Raw genomic sequence first — 12,421 nt, 5'->3', positions numbered from 1 at the left:
AATATAGAGTTAGCTCGTTATAGGTAGTCGTCGAGTCGTTTAAGGCTATAGAATAGTTAAAGAAGAGTCGTAGGTTAGAGGGTACGAAAGAGGACTAGCTAAGTAGACGGCGGTATAGTAACTATAGTCGGACTAGCTATAACGTACAAACGTACTAGGAAGACAAAGAGAACAATTATAAATCGAATAAGAGTATTAAGTTCACTAGTTTTCTATTTAATAGTAGTGAAAACGATTAATAAAGAATACGAGTTAGTCGTACTAAGACAAAATTCCTAGCTTACTAGTGTTTATAGCTTACTAGTACTTTACGTTATATAATTAACGTTCTCGGTAGTTATCTCTTAAGTATTTTATGTTATACTACGATAAGGCTATTACTATATATCGATACTATTATAAAATCTTACGATAATATAGATAGATAGATAGATAGATTTGTTATTCCCCTATTCTAGGACCCTATCTAGCCTATATAGGTATATATCTATTGTTATATATAAAGGAAAACCCGAATAGGTGAAAACCCTTCCCGCCGCCGACTACTCCTTGTCTAGTTTAGCTTTCCCTCTGAAAGTACGTAGTCTATGTCACTACCCCGTTAGCCCCCGCTCCTAGCCGGTCTCGTCGCGCTACGTCGTGTCCTCTCTTCCTACACTACTCCTACTAGGCGGTACTGTTCTAGCTAGCCCTTCTCTAGTATCTAGTTCGTAATGCGCCGTAGGTCCTTAGCGTTATTAAGAAGTGCCCTAATCGTCCGGTTCCTCGCCTTTACTATCTACTCCCCCCTTCCTAGCGACTACCTCGGATAGACGAGGAGTACGTACCGAACGTTCTAGGAGCGATAGCCGTAGAGGTAGCTAGTATTCGTGTATCCTAGAACCTTCCTCTATAATAGGTACCCCTAGAGGCCGATGTGTTCGTTTCGTAGTTAGGTTACTATACTACTCTATACCCTCGTAAGGCGGTAGTAGATAAGCTTCGGGGGGTGCTTAACCGCGGATTTTGTAGCTAACTATTCCTTAGGTTGTCCCGCTAGCTAAGGGCGTCTACTATGCCCTACACCCTAGTTATTCCACCTCTCTTTCTATAGTTGCTCTATAAACGACTTCTTACCTTCCTATTGTATTACTAGCTATTCGTCCCTTACCCGATAGTTCGGCTCGTTTCCGGGTCGAATGCCCTTATACGCTAGTACTAATTTGCGGGCCCTTACGACTATACTAGCGATAACCTTCTATACTAGGTACTATACCGACTTGCCTAAGTAGGAGGTCTATAGTCCCTAGATATATAGGTCGATCGGCGGTATAGCGGTCTCGTACTTAAGTATCCTTATTAGTATCGACTTATATACCCCGGTGACCTTCCTTAGGCATTGGTTTTAGATCTTCGCTAGCGGCGCGACGAGTCCCTTCGATAGGTAGGCCCTCTCGCCTAAGGACTACACTTGGCTACTATAGGTAAGGACTGGCCGTATAATAGCCGTATATAGAAGTCGTAACTACCGGAAGTCCGCCCCCTATATAGACGTAGTGAGCCTCTAGTATAATGCTATATTCTATTCAGCTTTCCGTAATATTGCCTATACGTACTTCCTCTACCGTAGCGCCGGGCTTACGATAATATATAAGTCTTCTATAATAGACGGTGATATTGACACCCGCGTAAATTAGACGTATAATACGTATTAACGTGCTTCACTACCGAGCGGGCTATACTACCGAGCGCGCTACTTTTACTAAGAACTGTACTACTTCTACTTTAATTACGACGGTATCTTAACACGACGACATCCTATAGAATCGTTACTAGGAGGACAATGCCTCTTTAGATTCTTCGCTATCTAGCGAGTCTACTTGATAGGTACGTACGTTATGCCCCGACTCGCTATATCGCTTATAGCGTCGTAGCCTTAGTACTAGCCGAACACTATCTAGCGACTCTCTACTTACTTCCTACCTCCTAGTTTCCTCTAGAGGTATTAATTGCGATACCTTATCGAAGGTTAGAGACCCTCTAGACTAAATGTACTTGCGCTTTCGTGCTTTCCGCTATATAAGGGCCTCGTTAGACTTGCGTAGCTTACTAATCTCGCTTCGTATAAGAGCTATCTAATACGCTATCTCTCTACTCCCTCTCTATTGCCCTATTGAACGACCTTCCTCTTTCTACTACGCCTTTCTGAACCCGTAACGACGCTCTAAGACGTAATGACACCTATTATAAACTCTGTCTCGTCGAAGTTGTAGGTGTCCTAGTTAAGGATACTATACTTCTCCTTTATATTACGTATAAGCAAGAACTACTTCTCGATAACGTCTAGATCTTCTATTAGGGCTCGCTAACGATCGTATCTACGTGTTATGCGAACCTTTAGCTCACGATGCCGCCTAATGAACCTGTCTGTCTAATTGAGACTAGCGGGCTTGAGACCCTTCTCTTATAGTAATGAATCGGCTATTGCTCGTACACTAGCCTTTAATGGCGGGAAACCTCTAAGATCCAGCTCGAGTATGTACTCAAGTATCACCCTCTCTTCTAGCTCTGTAAGCTTCTTCGAATTGGGCTCGTAGTCACCCCGAGGAGGTCGTCCATTCAATCGATACCCTAGTGTAGTTCGAGACGCGTCGTATACCTTTGTAGCAAGTCGATTCGTGATTGTCGCGTCGCGTTTCGTGGCCTGGACAGCTAAGGTCAGTTTGGCCTCGTTTGAAGACAATACACGCTGTAATGGTAGTTGTATAGCTATATCTGTGGAAGTGGTACAGTTCTTGGCAAAAGTGGCCCGCTCGGTGGTGTGGCCCGCTCGGTGGTGAAGCACGTTAAGCGTGTTATAATTAAAAAAAGAAGCGAGGTCCCTTATAGAACGCGAAATTGCTCTGGCTGTTTCTATTTCGAGTTGTTGCACAGAAGTCGTTAACGGTCGCCCGTATGCGCGGAGAATTCGCTGGTGCGACGATTCAAGGGCCAGTCTCTCGGCGAGTAAGCATCTGTCTATACCATGCCAGCGAAGATGCGGAGGGTAGGTCACGTGGCCGCCGCAATGCTTTTTCGAAGCAGTGATATACTCGCGCCTGTACTACATACGGCGTTAGCGTGGCTCGCGTGAAGAAGGCGGCGGTCACTCAGAGAGAATCTTTACTGCTTCACCTTGGTTCTATATAAGACGTGCATAGTACCCGACCGTGCCGAGTCAGCACTGTCAAGTCAGTATTTGCATAATCTTCTGGTGTCAGTCAGATGTGGAAGGTGCGATGGTGAGCACGAACAAGTGACATTATGGGGACAAAGAACTCATTGATACGCTGCAGAAGCCTTTGGTCTTCCAGCAGCTGCTAGGTACTGTCGCCTTGACAGAAGCGCTGAGAAGGCTGGCGATCGGTGAAGCGTCGGCAAAGATGTGGTACAAAAGTCTACGTGGGCATGTTATGCAATACAATGTCCTGTTACAAAGTTAGTCTTCTTAGTCCTAGTCATACACCGGCAAATTTCAAAAACGATACTGAATACATACCTCCCACGACGATCTTTCAAGCCATTCCCCAACGCCTAAACAGTAGGAGCCGGCGTGACCGAAGACTCCAGCGTAGTAGGCGTGACAGTAATGCCACCCAGAGGTGCTGACGTCGAATCTGCTGAGCCGGAGCTCGTCACAGAATCTGCACCATTGGTAGTAACCGTAGCATCCGTCGCAGCTGTTGAAGTGTTATTGCTAATCGTCAGAGTGTGCGTGGAGTGCTACTAACTGTCGGTAGGCGCAGGCGCGTCGATAGTGACTGTGGTGGAAGTCGTGGGTCGTGGTGGATCGACGGTGATGAGCTTGACACTGGTGACAGTGGGTCTGACGGCAGATACTGTTGTGAGCTCAAGGCTGCCAAAGATGCCTGCGATGTTTGAAGCCGCCTCGCCAGCGCCGTCAGTTGTTGTTGAAGAGGTTGTAGAGCTTGACGTGGTGCTGGCAGAAGTTGAGGTCTCGCTTGTGGACGTGCTTGAACTGGTGGACGATGTCGACGTCGGGATTGAAGTCGAAGGAGTGATCGTGATGAGATCAGTAAGAGGCTGCCCAGCTTGCGGCATGATGAAGTTGGGCGCAATGTTGACAGCCGGCTGTTGTGGACCAAAGTTGCACGCCGCGGCTACAGCACCGCTCTGGCCAGCCCAGAGAAAGAGCTTGGCCGGAGCATTGTTGTACAGGCCGATGACCGTGTAGGCAAAGAGGATGGTGCTCTCAATAAAGAGAATGGCCGCGAAGACGATGAAGAGTGGCATTGGGAGGAATACGCCTGACTTCTTCTGTGGTTCAGGGTAGTCCACCCGAATGTACTCTCGCTGTGGTGGAGGAGGCGGTGGAGGAGCAGGTGCTGCGCTGAAGAGTGTTGAGAATCGTGGCGGGTACTCGTTCTTAGAGTGAGCCTTCTCATCGATGGGGTAGCCGGGAGACGGGAGGCCCTTCTTCATGGCCATGTCTGCATCCTCAGCCTCTGGAGGTGCACGGCCAGGCTGACCGTCGTCCTGCATGTCGTTGTTGACGTTGCGCTCGAAGCTGGTATGGAACGATGACATATTTCTGGTCGATGTGTGAGGGTTGGTAGTTGCTCGAATGGTGATGTTGGTTGTAGATAGTTGGACTGCTCGCTGCAGAAAAAGACCGTCGCGTTCGTTGACGTCGTTTGCAATCGCCAGCGATTACGTGCAGTGGTGATGTGAGCGGAAATATGCGAGCAAACGCACGAGTGAAGGTTAGGCGGGTTGTGTGCTATTATGCATTAGAGGTGCAGTCGACAAAGGCGGTATCGAACAAAGAGGGTGCTTCGCCAGCAAAGCATGAAGAGAAAGGGATTGTGTGGATGTACAAAGGAAAGAGGCAATAGACGTCTTTGTCGTGTGAGGCGACGCGTGGGAGGTGAGGTTGACGGTCGTGAAGGAAGGCAGAAACTGCAGTCTGAGGCGAATTGGCCCTGGTCGAGGCCTCGTCGCTGGTGGACCTGTTGTTCGCATGTCCGGCCGGGGATATGCGTCGACTACAGTGTTCGTAGGAGATGGACCACTGCTTCGCGCTCGCTTGGCGATACAGGCGCATAGCTCGCGTCAAAGGGGAAGATGTCGGCGGCAGCGCTTCGCTGAGCATCGTCGGCAGAGGTGAAGTCGTGTTTCAGGATATTTTGAGACATGCTCCACGTGAAACATCGACATCGGCGTTGCAGCAGTGCATACGGACGCGTGCCGGTAGATGACAAAGATACAGTAGTCTAGACTTCGGCTTCATCTTCATGACCGACGCCGACATCGCCTGGGCATTCACCTCCATGTATCTTTATCAACAACGGCCATAAGCAAGAGCAGTTGAAAAGGCTTATGTGGAGCGAGCCAGCTGTCTCGCAGGTTCCTATAAGTAAGGGATTGCAGGAGGAAAGCAGCGATGCTGGTGATGCGCTGGACGCCATCTTCCGACACTTGGGCATGGCGAGGACGTTGAAAGAGATGGATATTGGGAGGGATATATAGGTTTGAGGTACTGGCGGAGAATAGTGTGAAGGATTCATGTTGTCATATGAACCCCATTCCGTTGGAGATGGCGGAACAGGTACTTGACATTTTGGAAATGTGTGCAGGTTAAGTCGGTGTCTCTGGCCGGTTGATGTGATCTGAGGGGATGGAAGGAGGGCTTGGGACTCAACGCGATGCATTGTGTCTGTGATGCCGCTACACAAGACCTTCATCACAACAGAGCCAGCTATACAACTTTTCATCCCCAGTTAAAACAAGACCTGCTTTGTGTAAACTGAGGAACATAGTTTGCTAGCCCATACCGAGTAGACTACCACTCTCGCCAGGCTGGCCTCCGCCCTCACCACACCACGTAACGACCCGGACATCTCTACAACACATAAGCTTATCCACTGCAGGCCCTCCATATAGACAGGCTGCCCACATCACCACTCGAACCCTCTCTCGACCCCTCCATCTACCTCCCATCTCTTCCAAACAGAAGAAACAGCACCCTCCTCCAACCTCCTCAAGCCCGCTCCCACTCACAAACCACAACCCATCTCATCCTCGCCCCAATCACTTCGAACTCACTACATCATGAAGCTCACCCTCACCCTCCTCCTCGCCCTACTCCTCAGCTTGGCATTCGCAGCCATCGCAGCGCCAGGATCAAATTGGAAACCTTGCGATCCAGGCTGCCACAAGAAATGCGGGTTTGGTGTTAACCCATGGGCTATGTGCGGTTGCATTTTGCCCGGGGAGGACGCGAACCATCATCTTCCAGACCATCCAAGCGGTAGCAAGGATGATGGCGATTAGAATGGGAGTGAGTGGTGGGGATGTTGTGTGGGTTCCCGTTCTTTCTGACTGGACTGGGTGTGAGCGTGACTTGCGAAAATATTAGGACTTGGCAGTAGAGGCAGCGCAGTCGAATGGACTAACGACGTGCAGGACAGTAATTATGCCTGTTGGGGCTGTGCAAACGTTTTACATGTATCAGTATCGCTACATAAAGAGCCCCATCAAGCTACACCAATTCATCCTAACCCCAATTAAACAACACCTGCTTCTTCCCTTTCCCTTTCTTCCCCTTCCCAGCCCCATCGTCTTCAGCCTGTAGGACTGGAGTGCTCGCGCCATTGCTGGCACTTCCGCCCCCACCCCAGGCGTTAGCACCAGCGTAGTTGGAGTCACTTCTAATGACGCCTCTACCAGTGTAACCGGGTGTGAAGACGGTACTCGTGGGTTTCTTAGCGGCTGGCAAAGATGGAAAGGCGCTCTTGTTGGACAAGTTCGCCGATGAGACGTTCCTGCTTGGTTGTGGTGAAGGGCGGGCTGATGAGGAGGTTGATGAACCGGCGGGACGCATGGCGAGCCAATTGGGTGTGGGTGCTGGAGGCGCTTGTCCGCGTGCTGTTGAGGGGCCGCCGTTGGTTGGTGGCAACGATGGGAAAGGGTTGGATCGCGTTGTGCCGGAGGCTGTACCCCATGAGGCCTGTCGGCCAACGGAGGAACGTGAACTTTGTGCTGTTGAGCTCTTCAGCTTCAGTACTCGTGATGCACCAACGCCTTGTCCAAGGATTCCAGCTGCGGTAGTATTGGCACCAGCAGGACCCGGCAATGAAGGGTAGTCTTCGTTGATAGCCTTCCAGTCTGACCACGCTTTCAGCAAGCCATCACGCTTCGAGCTGAGCTCGAAGATGTCTGCGAGCTCTTTAATGAGCTTACCAAGCTGGTCTGAAGAGGTGTCAAACAGTGCGAAAAAGGCGTCGATGAGATCGCCAGCGCTGATTCGATCGTTTCGATATGCCGAGATGCGTTCACGGAATTCATCGAGCTTCACCTTGTCGTTGCGAAGTAGATTACCAGCACGTTCCGTCACAGTAGCATGTCGTAGAGCTCTTGCTTGTTCTTGTGGAGTTTGTGCTTGCGCTGGTCTCGGTGAGATAGGCTGTACTGCAGGTGCTGCAGGTTGGGCGTTGTTGACCTGAGGACTTGCTAGCGCTCGGGATTGCGCCGGACCTCTCGCTTGTGCCGGCGTTGGATCGGGAGCGCTGAGCTGCCCACCGAAAGACCGACTTGTTACAGACTGTGCGCTCTGAATCTCTCGCTCCCTTTGGTGAGCAAGCTCGGCACGGCTCATTTGCCCAGCAGAAGCTGCAGGCATGGCTTCAGCGTTCGGGTCGCGACCTCTACCAGGTCTTCGTCCTCCTCGACGTGGTTCCTGGTATTGTGGTCGGTAGTCAAAAGATGAGATGTCAACACGCCTAGCATCTCGTCGTGCATCCTTTGACAGTCCATTGGGATGCTCTTGCAGCTGATGTGCCTTGAGGTCCATCTCTGAATCGAAGACTACAAACTTCTTCTCCTGACACTCTTGGTCGAGACAAGGGAAGTGATCCTTGTTGAAGTGCGCCTCAAGAGCATCGTAATTCTGGAAGTACTGCGGACTGTTTGGATTCCTCCTTTCACAAAGATGGCACTTCTCGTGCCGTTCTCTGCAATGAGTGAAAAGTTCGTCTTCGCCGTAGAAGCGCTGTCGACAGAACCCACACTCAGGATGCCCTTTGAAGCCACTCTGATCGATGGCTCCAGGATTATCGTCACCATACTTCTCGTGCTTCCTCAGTTCTTGGTGTGTAAAGAGTTCGTGTTCGTGCGTGAAGACCTTCTTGTTCCTTGTGCAAAGATCACACATGACCTTCTGGTGTACACTTCTGACATGACGATGCAAGTCCGGCCATCCAAGACATGCGACATCGCAGTCTTCGTCCGGGCAGTTGTACCTCAACAAGAGTACAGTATCCTCGAAGATCTCTAGCTTCTCATAGCTGATGCCCAGATTCGGATCGTCCTTGAAGATGTCCCCCGTCTTGAAGTCCTCATACCTCTTCTCAGCATCATCCGTGAAGATGACATTTGCAGCCTCCGTTCTGCAGTGCGCACAAGCCTTGCTTTTGTACAGCGCACGCATACGGAGGGAGCAGATGTGACAGGTGCGGTGATTACATGGAGCAACACAATTATGAGAGACTGGCGATGCGCAAATAAAACACACCTCAGCCTCGACATCGTCTCCTGCAATCTCCGCACCCTCGTTCTCGCCTTTTGGATTTCCATTGGCGTCTTTGGTAAGGCGAGCACCAAAGACGCCAGTTCCACCGGGCTGAGGGGGTATTTGTGCTTGTGTTGGGTCTTGTCCGCTGGATTGTGCAGTTGACTGGCTGTTTTCTCGATCTCTATTGCCTCTGCCGCGACCTCCTCCGCCTCCTCTTCCTCTTCCTCGACCGCGAGATCTTCCTCCGCCATCTCCTCGTGCTGAATCACCGCCGTTGAACGTAGAGCCTTCTGCGAAGCCTCCTCCTCCTCCTCTTGGACCCACTCTTCCTCTGCCGCGTCCTCTATGTCCTCCTCTGTTCTGTGGTCCTGCTGATCCTGCGTTGCTGTCTCCCGCTGGAGCTGAAGGTGCTGCGGTCGCCATTGCTGGGTATATCCTGGTCGATCTTTGCCAAGAGATTGTGGTATGGACTGTGATGGTTACAGATCAAGATGTGTCCAAGTAGCGCGCTTTGCTGCAGCAAGTTCAGCAGATCACGGTCGAATTTGTCCTTAAAGCAGATACATGTGAAGATTGTGGGAGATTGTTGACGATCGTGCCTGCCCCACGGTTCATGCTCTGCCAAGCCATTTGTCAGCCCTCTGCTCCTTTTCTTTCCCCGTTCCAGACACCGACTTCCAAGTTGTCTCCTACAACATTCACCTCAGCGACATCACGAACACTGCAAGTTTATCTTCGTGACTCACCACGGTATCGACCAGCATCTGCATTCAAAGCGTTGGTCACACGCGTAGCGACATGTTCGTCGCCACCTAAGGAGACGCGAGGTTGCAACTCAGGTAGGTCGTGACCTCAATCACGAGCACTCTCACAAGCAAACTTGTCTTCCTTCATCATCGTCCGTTGCCGTGATGACACATACGAGCTCACATTGTTTAGCATCCAATCAAAAATGGCGCAAGCACACAGTCCGATCTCTGAGGTTGCCACCGAGCTCCTGGAGCACATTCTGCTGCATCTGGACGCGGAAGACCTGCTGGCCGCGTCCCGTGTGTGCCAGCAATGGGCCTCGCTTATCCTCGACAGTCGCAATATACAGAAGCGCGTATACCTTCTCGCTGAAGACTTGACGGATGGATACAGCGTCTGTCCGCATAAGAGTCACAAGTGCCTTTGGTTGCCGCGCTCGGAGCACAAACCAATTCGCTGCGATCCTGGATTTGTCTGGGATGTTCGGCAACGCTTGTGACTCTTATGCGGACAGACGCTGTACAAGTGCGAAGAGTTTTCATCAGGCCACAAGGTGGTTAATATGCACTTCGAGCCAGTCATATTGCAAGACGGGCGAGAGCCCTCTCCGGACGGGTACTTAAGAATGCCGTCACCGCAGCCTCATCCGCGATATCCAACACTTCTGTACCGAACGGCAACTCGCGTTCTTGGCCGCCTGAACTCGTTTGTCGTCAAACAAACAACTCCTGATGGTAACATCTGGGCGAAGATAAAGTATGGAAGCGGCACAAGCTTCACAACAGTCAAACCCATGACAGAGGCCGTGCCTGAAAAATATCGACGAATGTTTCTCTCCCAGCCTCCGATTCGGAAAGTGGCTTACGTCCTGCAGGTGATACCACCCCGCAACATCTCGTACAAGTTCAAAATTCGACCCAATGATCAATATTCAAACCTTGGAGAGCAAAAAGGCACTCTTACTCGCGATGCAGGGATCACGGTGCGGGATCTTGTGGACAAAGTAACACAAGTGGAGAAGGAATCTGGAGCAATGGTGAACTGGCATGGCTCTTACTTCCACGGCACGCATCGCTTGTGCCCTTCCACCTTCCAAGAAGAACATATGTCACGGGGACCAGTTTTTTACCGGGCGGACTTCGACCTCGAGTATATGAAACGGAAAGCGGCAGGCGAGGTTTAGGGGCTGGTGTGTACCGTTCGCCGATAATTAAGACCACGGTTGCTCGAGAAGAAGGCCGTAGCTCAAGTGTACGATGAAGGAACATAGCTAAAGAATCTGCAGACATAATCAGTAGGTCTCTGGATGAGGCAAATGGTAGCCTTGCTTGCAAACCATTGAACTTCATCGCCGTAGCGGAACTAGGTAAGCCTGGACACATTGCTATCGCTGCAGGGTATTGTTTGGAGACTCTCAATTGACTACTGAAACAGACAAGATCGTGAACGCGACGAAAGGCTCGACTTTGCGCTGTCCCGACCCTAGCATGCGAGCTGCACGCCCACTCCACAGATGCGGGCACTGCCCACGGCCTCTCCTCTTCGCGACCTGTTCTTCCGGCTGGGCAAAATTGGTGGCCACACTCGGCAAGAGTGCCAGGTTACAATACACGTTCGCTTCTAGACCTGCATCCGATAGGTGTGCATGTGAGCAATCAGGGAGATGCTAACCTCGTGTGCATGATGCCGGGCCTGCACACTCATATATAGCCCGGGCGTAGCAACTCGAGTATTGCTATGCTGTCTAACTCAGGAGTTTTCTGCTCAAGCCTCCCCAACTTCGATGGATCTCTCTACGCGATTGCAACACCTGCGTGATGTGGGCGCTGAGCTGGCATCCGCAGCCAAGAATGACGGCGCAGCGCGGGACGCCATTCTACGGGAGATACACGCACGACCTCAGACAGAAGATCGAGACACCAATGCACACTATACAGAGGGTCACGGCTCTCAACGTGAGTGTACACGACTTCTTGCCTCGCGCTCACCTGGCTCACCTGCGAGTAGTTGTGGGAAGCCATCGCCATCCGCATCGCCATCAACATGACTCTGCTACGGGTTGTTACTGAAGCTGCAGGGCCACTGTCCGCGACTCAGATCTCTCAGAGGTGCCACGCCGAACTACACTTCACTCAGCGTCTTCTACGAACCCTGAACTCTTTCGGCGTGCTGGAGCGGTCTATTTCCACAGACGGCACGCCCACCTACTCACCCACTTCGATCTGCCACACCTTCGCCGGCCAAACCGGTGCAGCATCAATGCGCTGCTGGTTCGACTTCTTCACCCCGGGCTTCATGCTGATGCCCTCCCAGCTCAAAGCCAACGGCCACAAATCCTTCAACAGCCCCGATGATAATGTCTACAGCAGAGCTAACGGCCAGCCTGGCAGAACGACATGGGATGTCTTGGCTGAGTCGCCATATCAGCAGGACTGGGGCACGCTGGTGGCAGAGTATACACAGAACCACAAAGACTGGCTGGACTTCTATCCCGTTGAGGACCATTTGATCCACGGCGCACGCGAAGACTTCGATGCGACATCCATGGTCGATGTAGGAGGCTGCACAGGCTCGCAAGCTCTTGCCTTCCTGCAACGATTCCCTTCAGCGCCAGGCCGGACCATCATCCTCGATCTCCCAGACGTACTCCCACCACCTCACGCTCGCGTCGACAACCTCGAATACCATCCCCACGACTTCTTCACACCCCTCCCTTCCCACCTCGACGGTGCGCGCTTCTACTATCTCCGCTACATCGGCCACGACTGGCCGCAAGGCAGCTGGGTCAAGATCTTGCAGAACGTCAGAGTAGCGATGACGCCTGGATATAGCAAGCTGATAATTCATGATTTGATTCTGCCCGAGGAACCTAGCCAAACCGTTGCGGTGCAGGATCTTTTGTTGATGGGACATGGTGGTGGCGAGGACAGGGATGAGGCGAGGCATAGGAGTGCTATTGAGGCTGCGGACTTGAGGGTGTGTGGAATTTGGGATCCGAGGGATGGGGTTAGTGAGGTGATTCTTGAGTGTGAGGTCGCGGAGGAGGCGAAGGATTCGAATATGAATGAAGTGTGATGGGATTGGCTTTGCTCCCTCGGCGTCCGCGACGAGTATAGTCGT

The 12,421-nt window shown here is 51.4% G+C and overlaps 3 protein-coding genes across 3 annotated transcripts; 1 reads left to right on the top strand and 2 right to left on the bottom strand.

The window, feature by feature from the left end:
- Positions 1–3,552: 3,552 nt before the first annotated feature.
- On the bottom strand, positions 3,553–4,566 carry CLAFUR5_04864 (uncharacterized protein; the record flags this gene model as incomplete). The annotated part of the gene is made up of 2 exons (XM_047904012.1): positions 3,553–3,698; positions 3,750–4,566. The coding sequence occupies 2 exons, from the start codon at positions 4,564–4,566 to the stop codon at positions 3,553–3,555; spliced, it is 963 nt and encodes a 320-aa protein (XP_047761416.1).
- Positions 4,567–6,535: 1,969 nt separating this feature from the next.
- On the bottom strand, positions 6,536–8,974 carry CLAFUR5_04863 (E3 ubiquitin-protein ligase hel2; the record flags this gene model as incomplete). The annotated part of the gene is made up of 1 exon (XM_047904011.1): positions 6,536–8,974. The coding sequence occupies one exon, from the start codon at positions 8,972–8,974 to the stop codon at positions 6,536–6,538; it is 2,439 nt and encodes an 812-aa protein (XP_047761415.1).
- Positions 8,975–11,118: 2,144 nt separating this feature from the next.
- Positions 11,119–12,376, top strand: CLAFUR5_04862 (O-methyltransferase asqD; the record flags this gene model as incomplete). Its single annotated transcript, XM_047904010.1, has 2 exons — positions 11,119–11,256; positions 11,309–12,376. The coding sequence occupies 2 exons, from the start codon at positions 11,119–11,121 to the stop codon at positions 12,374–12,376; spliced, it is 1,206 nt and encodes a 401-aa protein (XP_047761414.1).
- Positions 12,377–12,421: the final 45 nt, after the last annotated feature.

This window comes from Fulvia fulva, chromosome 4 (genome assembly GCF_020509005.1).
Source record: "Fulvia fulva chromosome 4, complete sequence".
Classification (NCBI taxonomy): domain Eukaryota; kingdom Fungi; phylum Ascomycota; class Dothideomycetes; order Mycosphaerellales; family Mycosphaerellaceae; genus Fulvia; species Fulvia fulva.
Note: the sequence above shows the minus strand (reverse complement) of the source record. Positions and strands in the feature narration are given on the sequence as shown.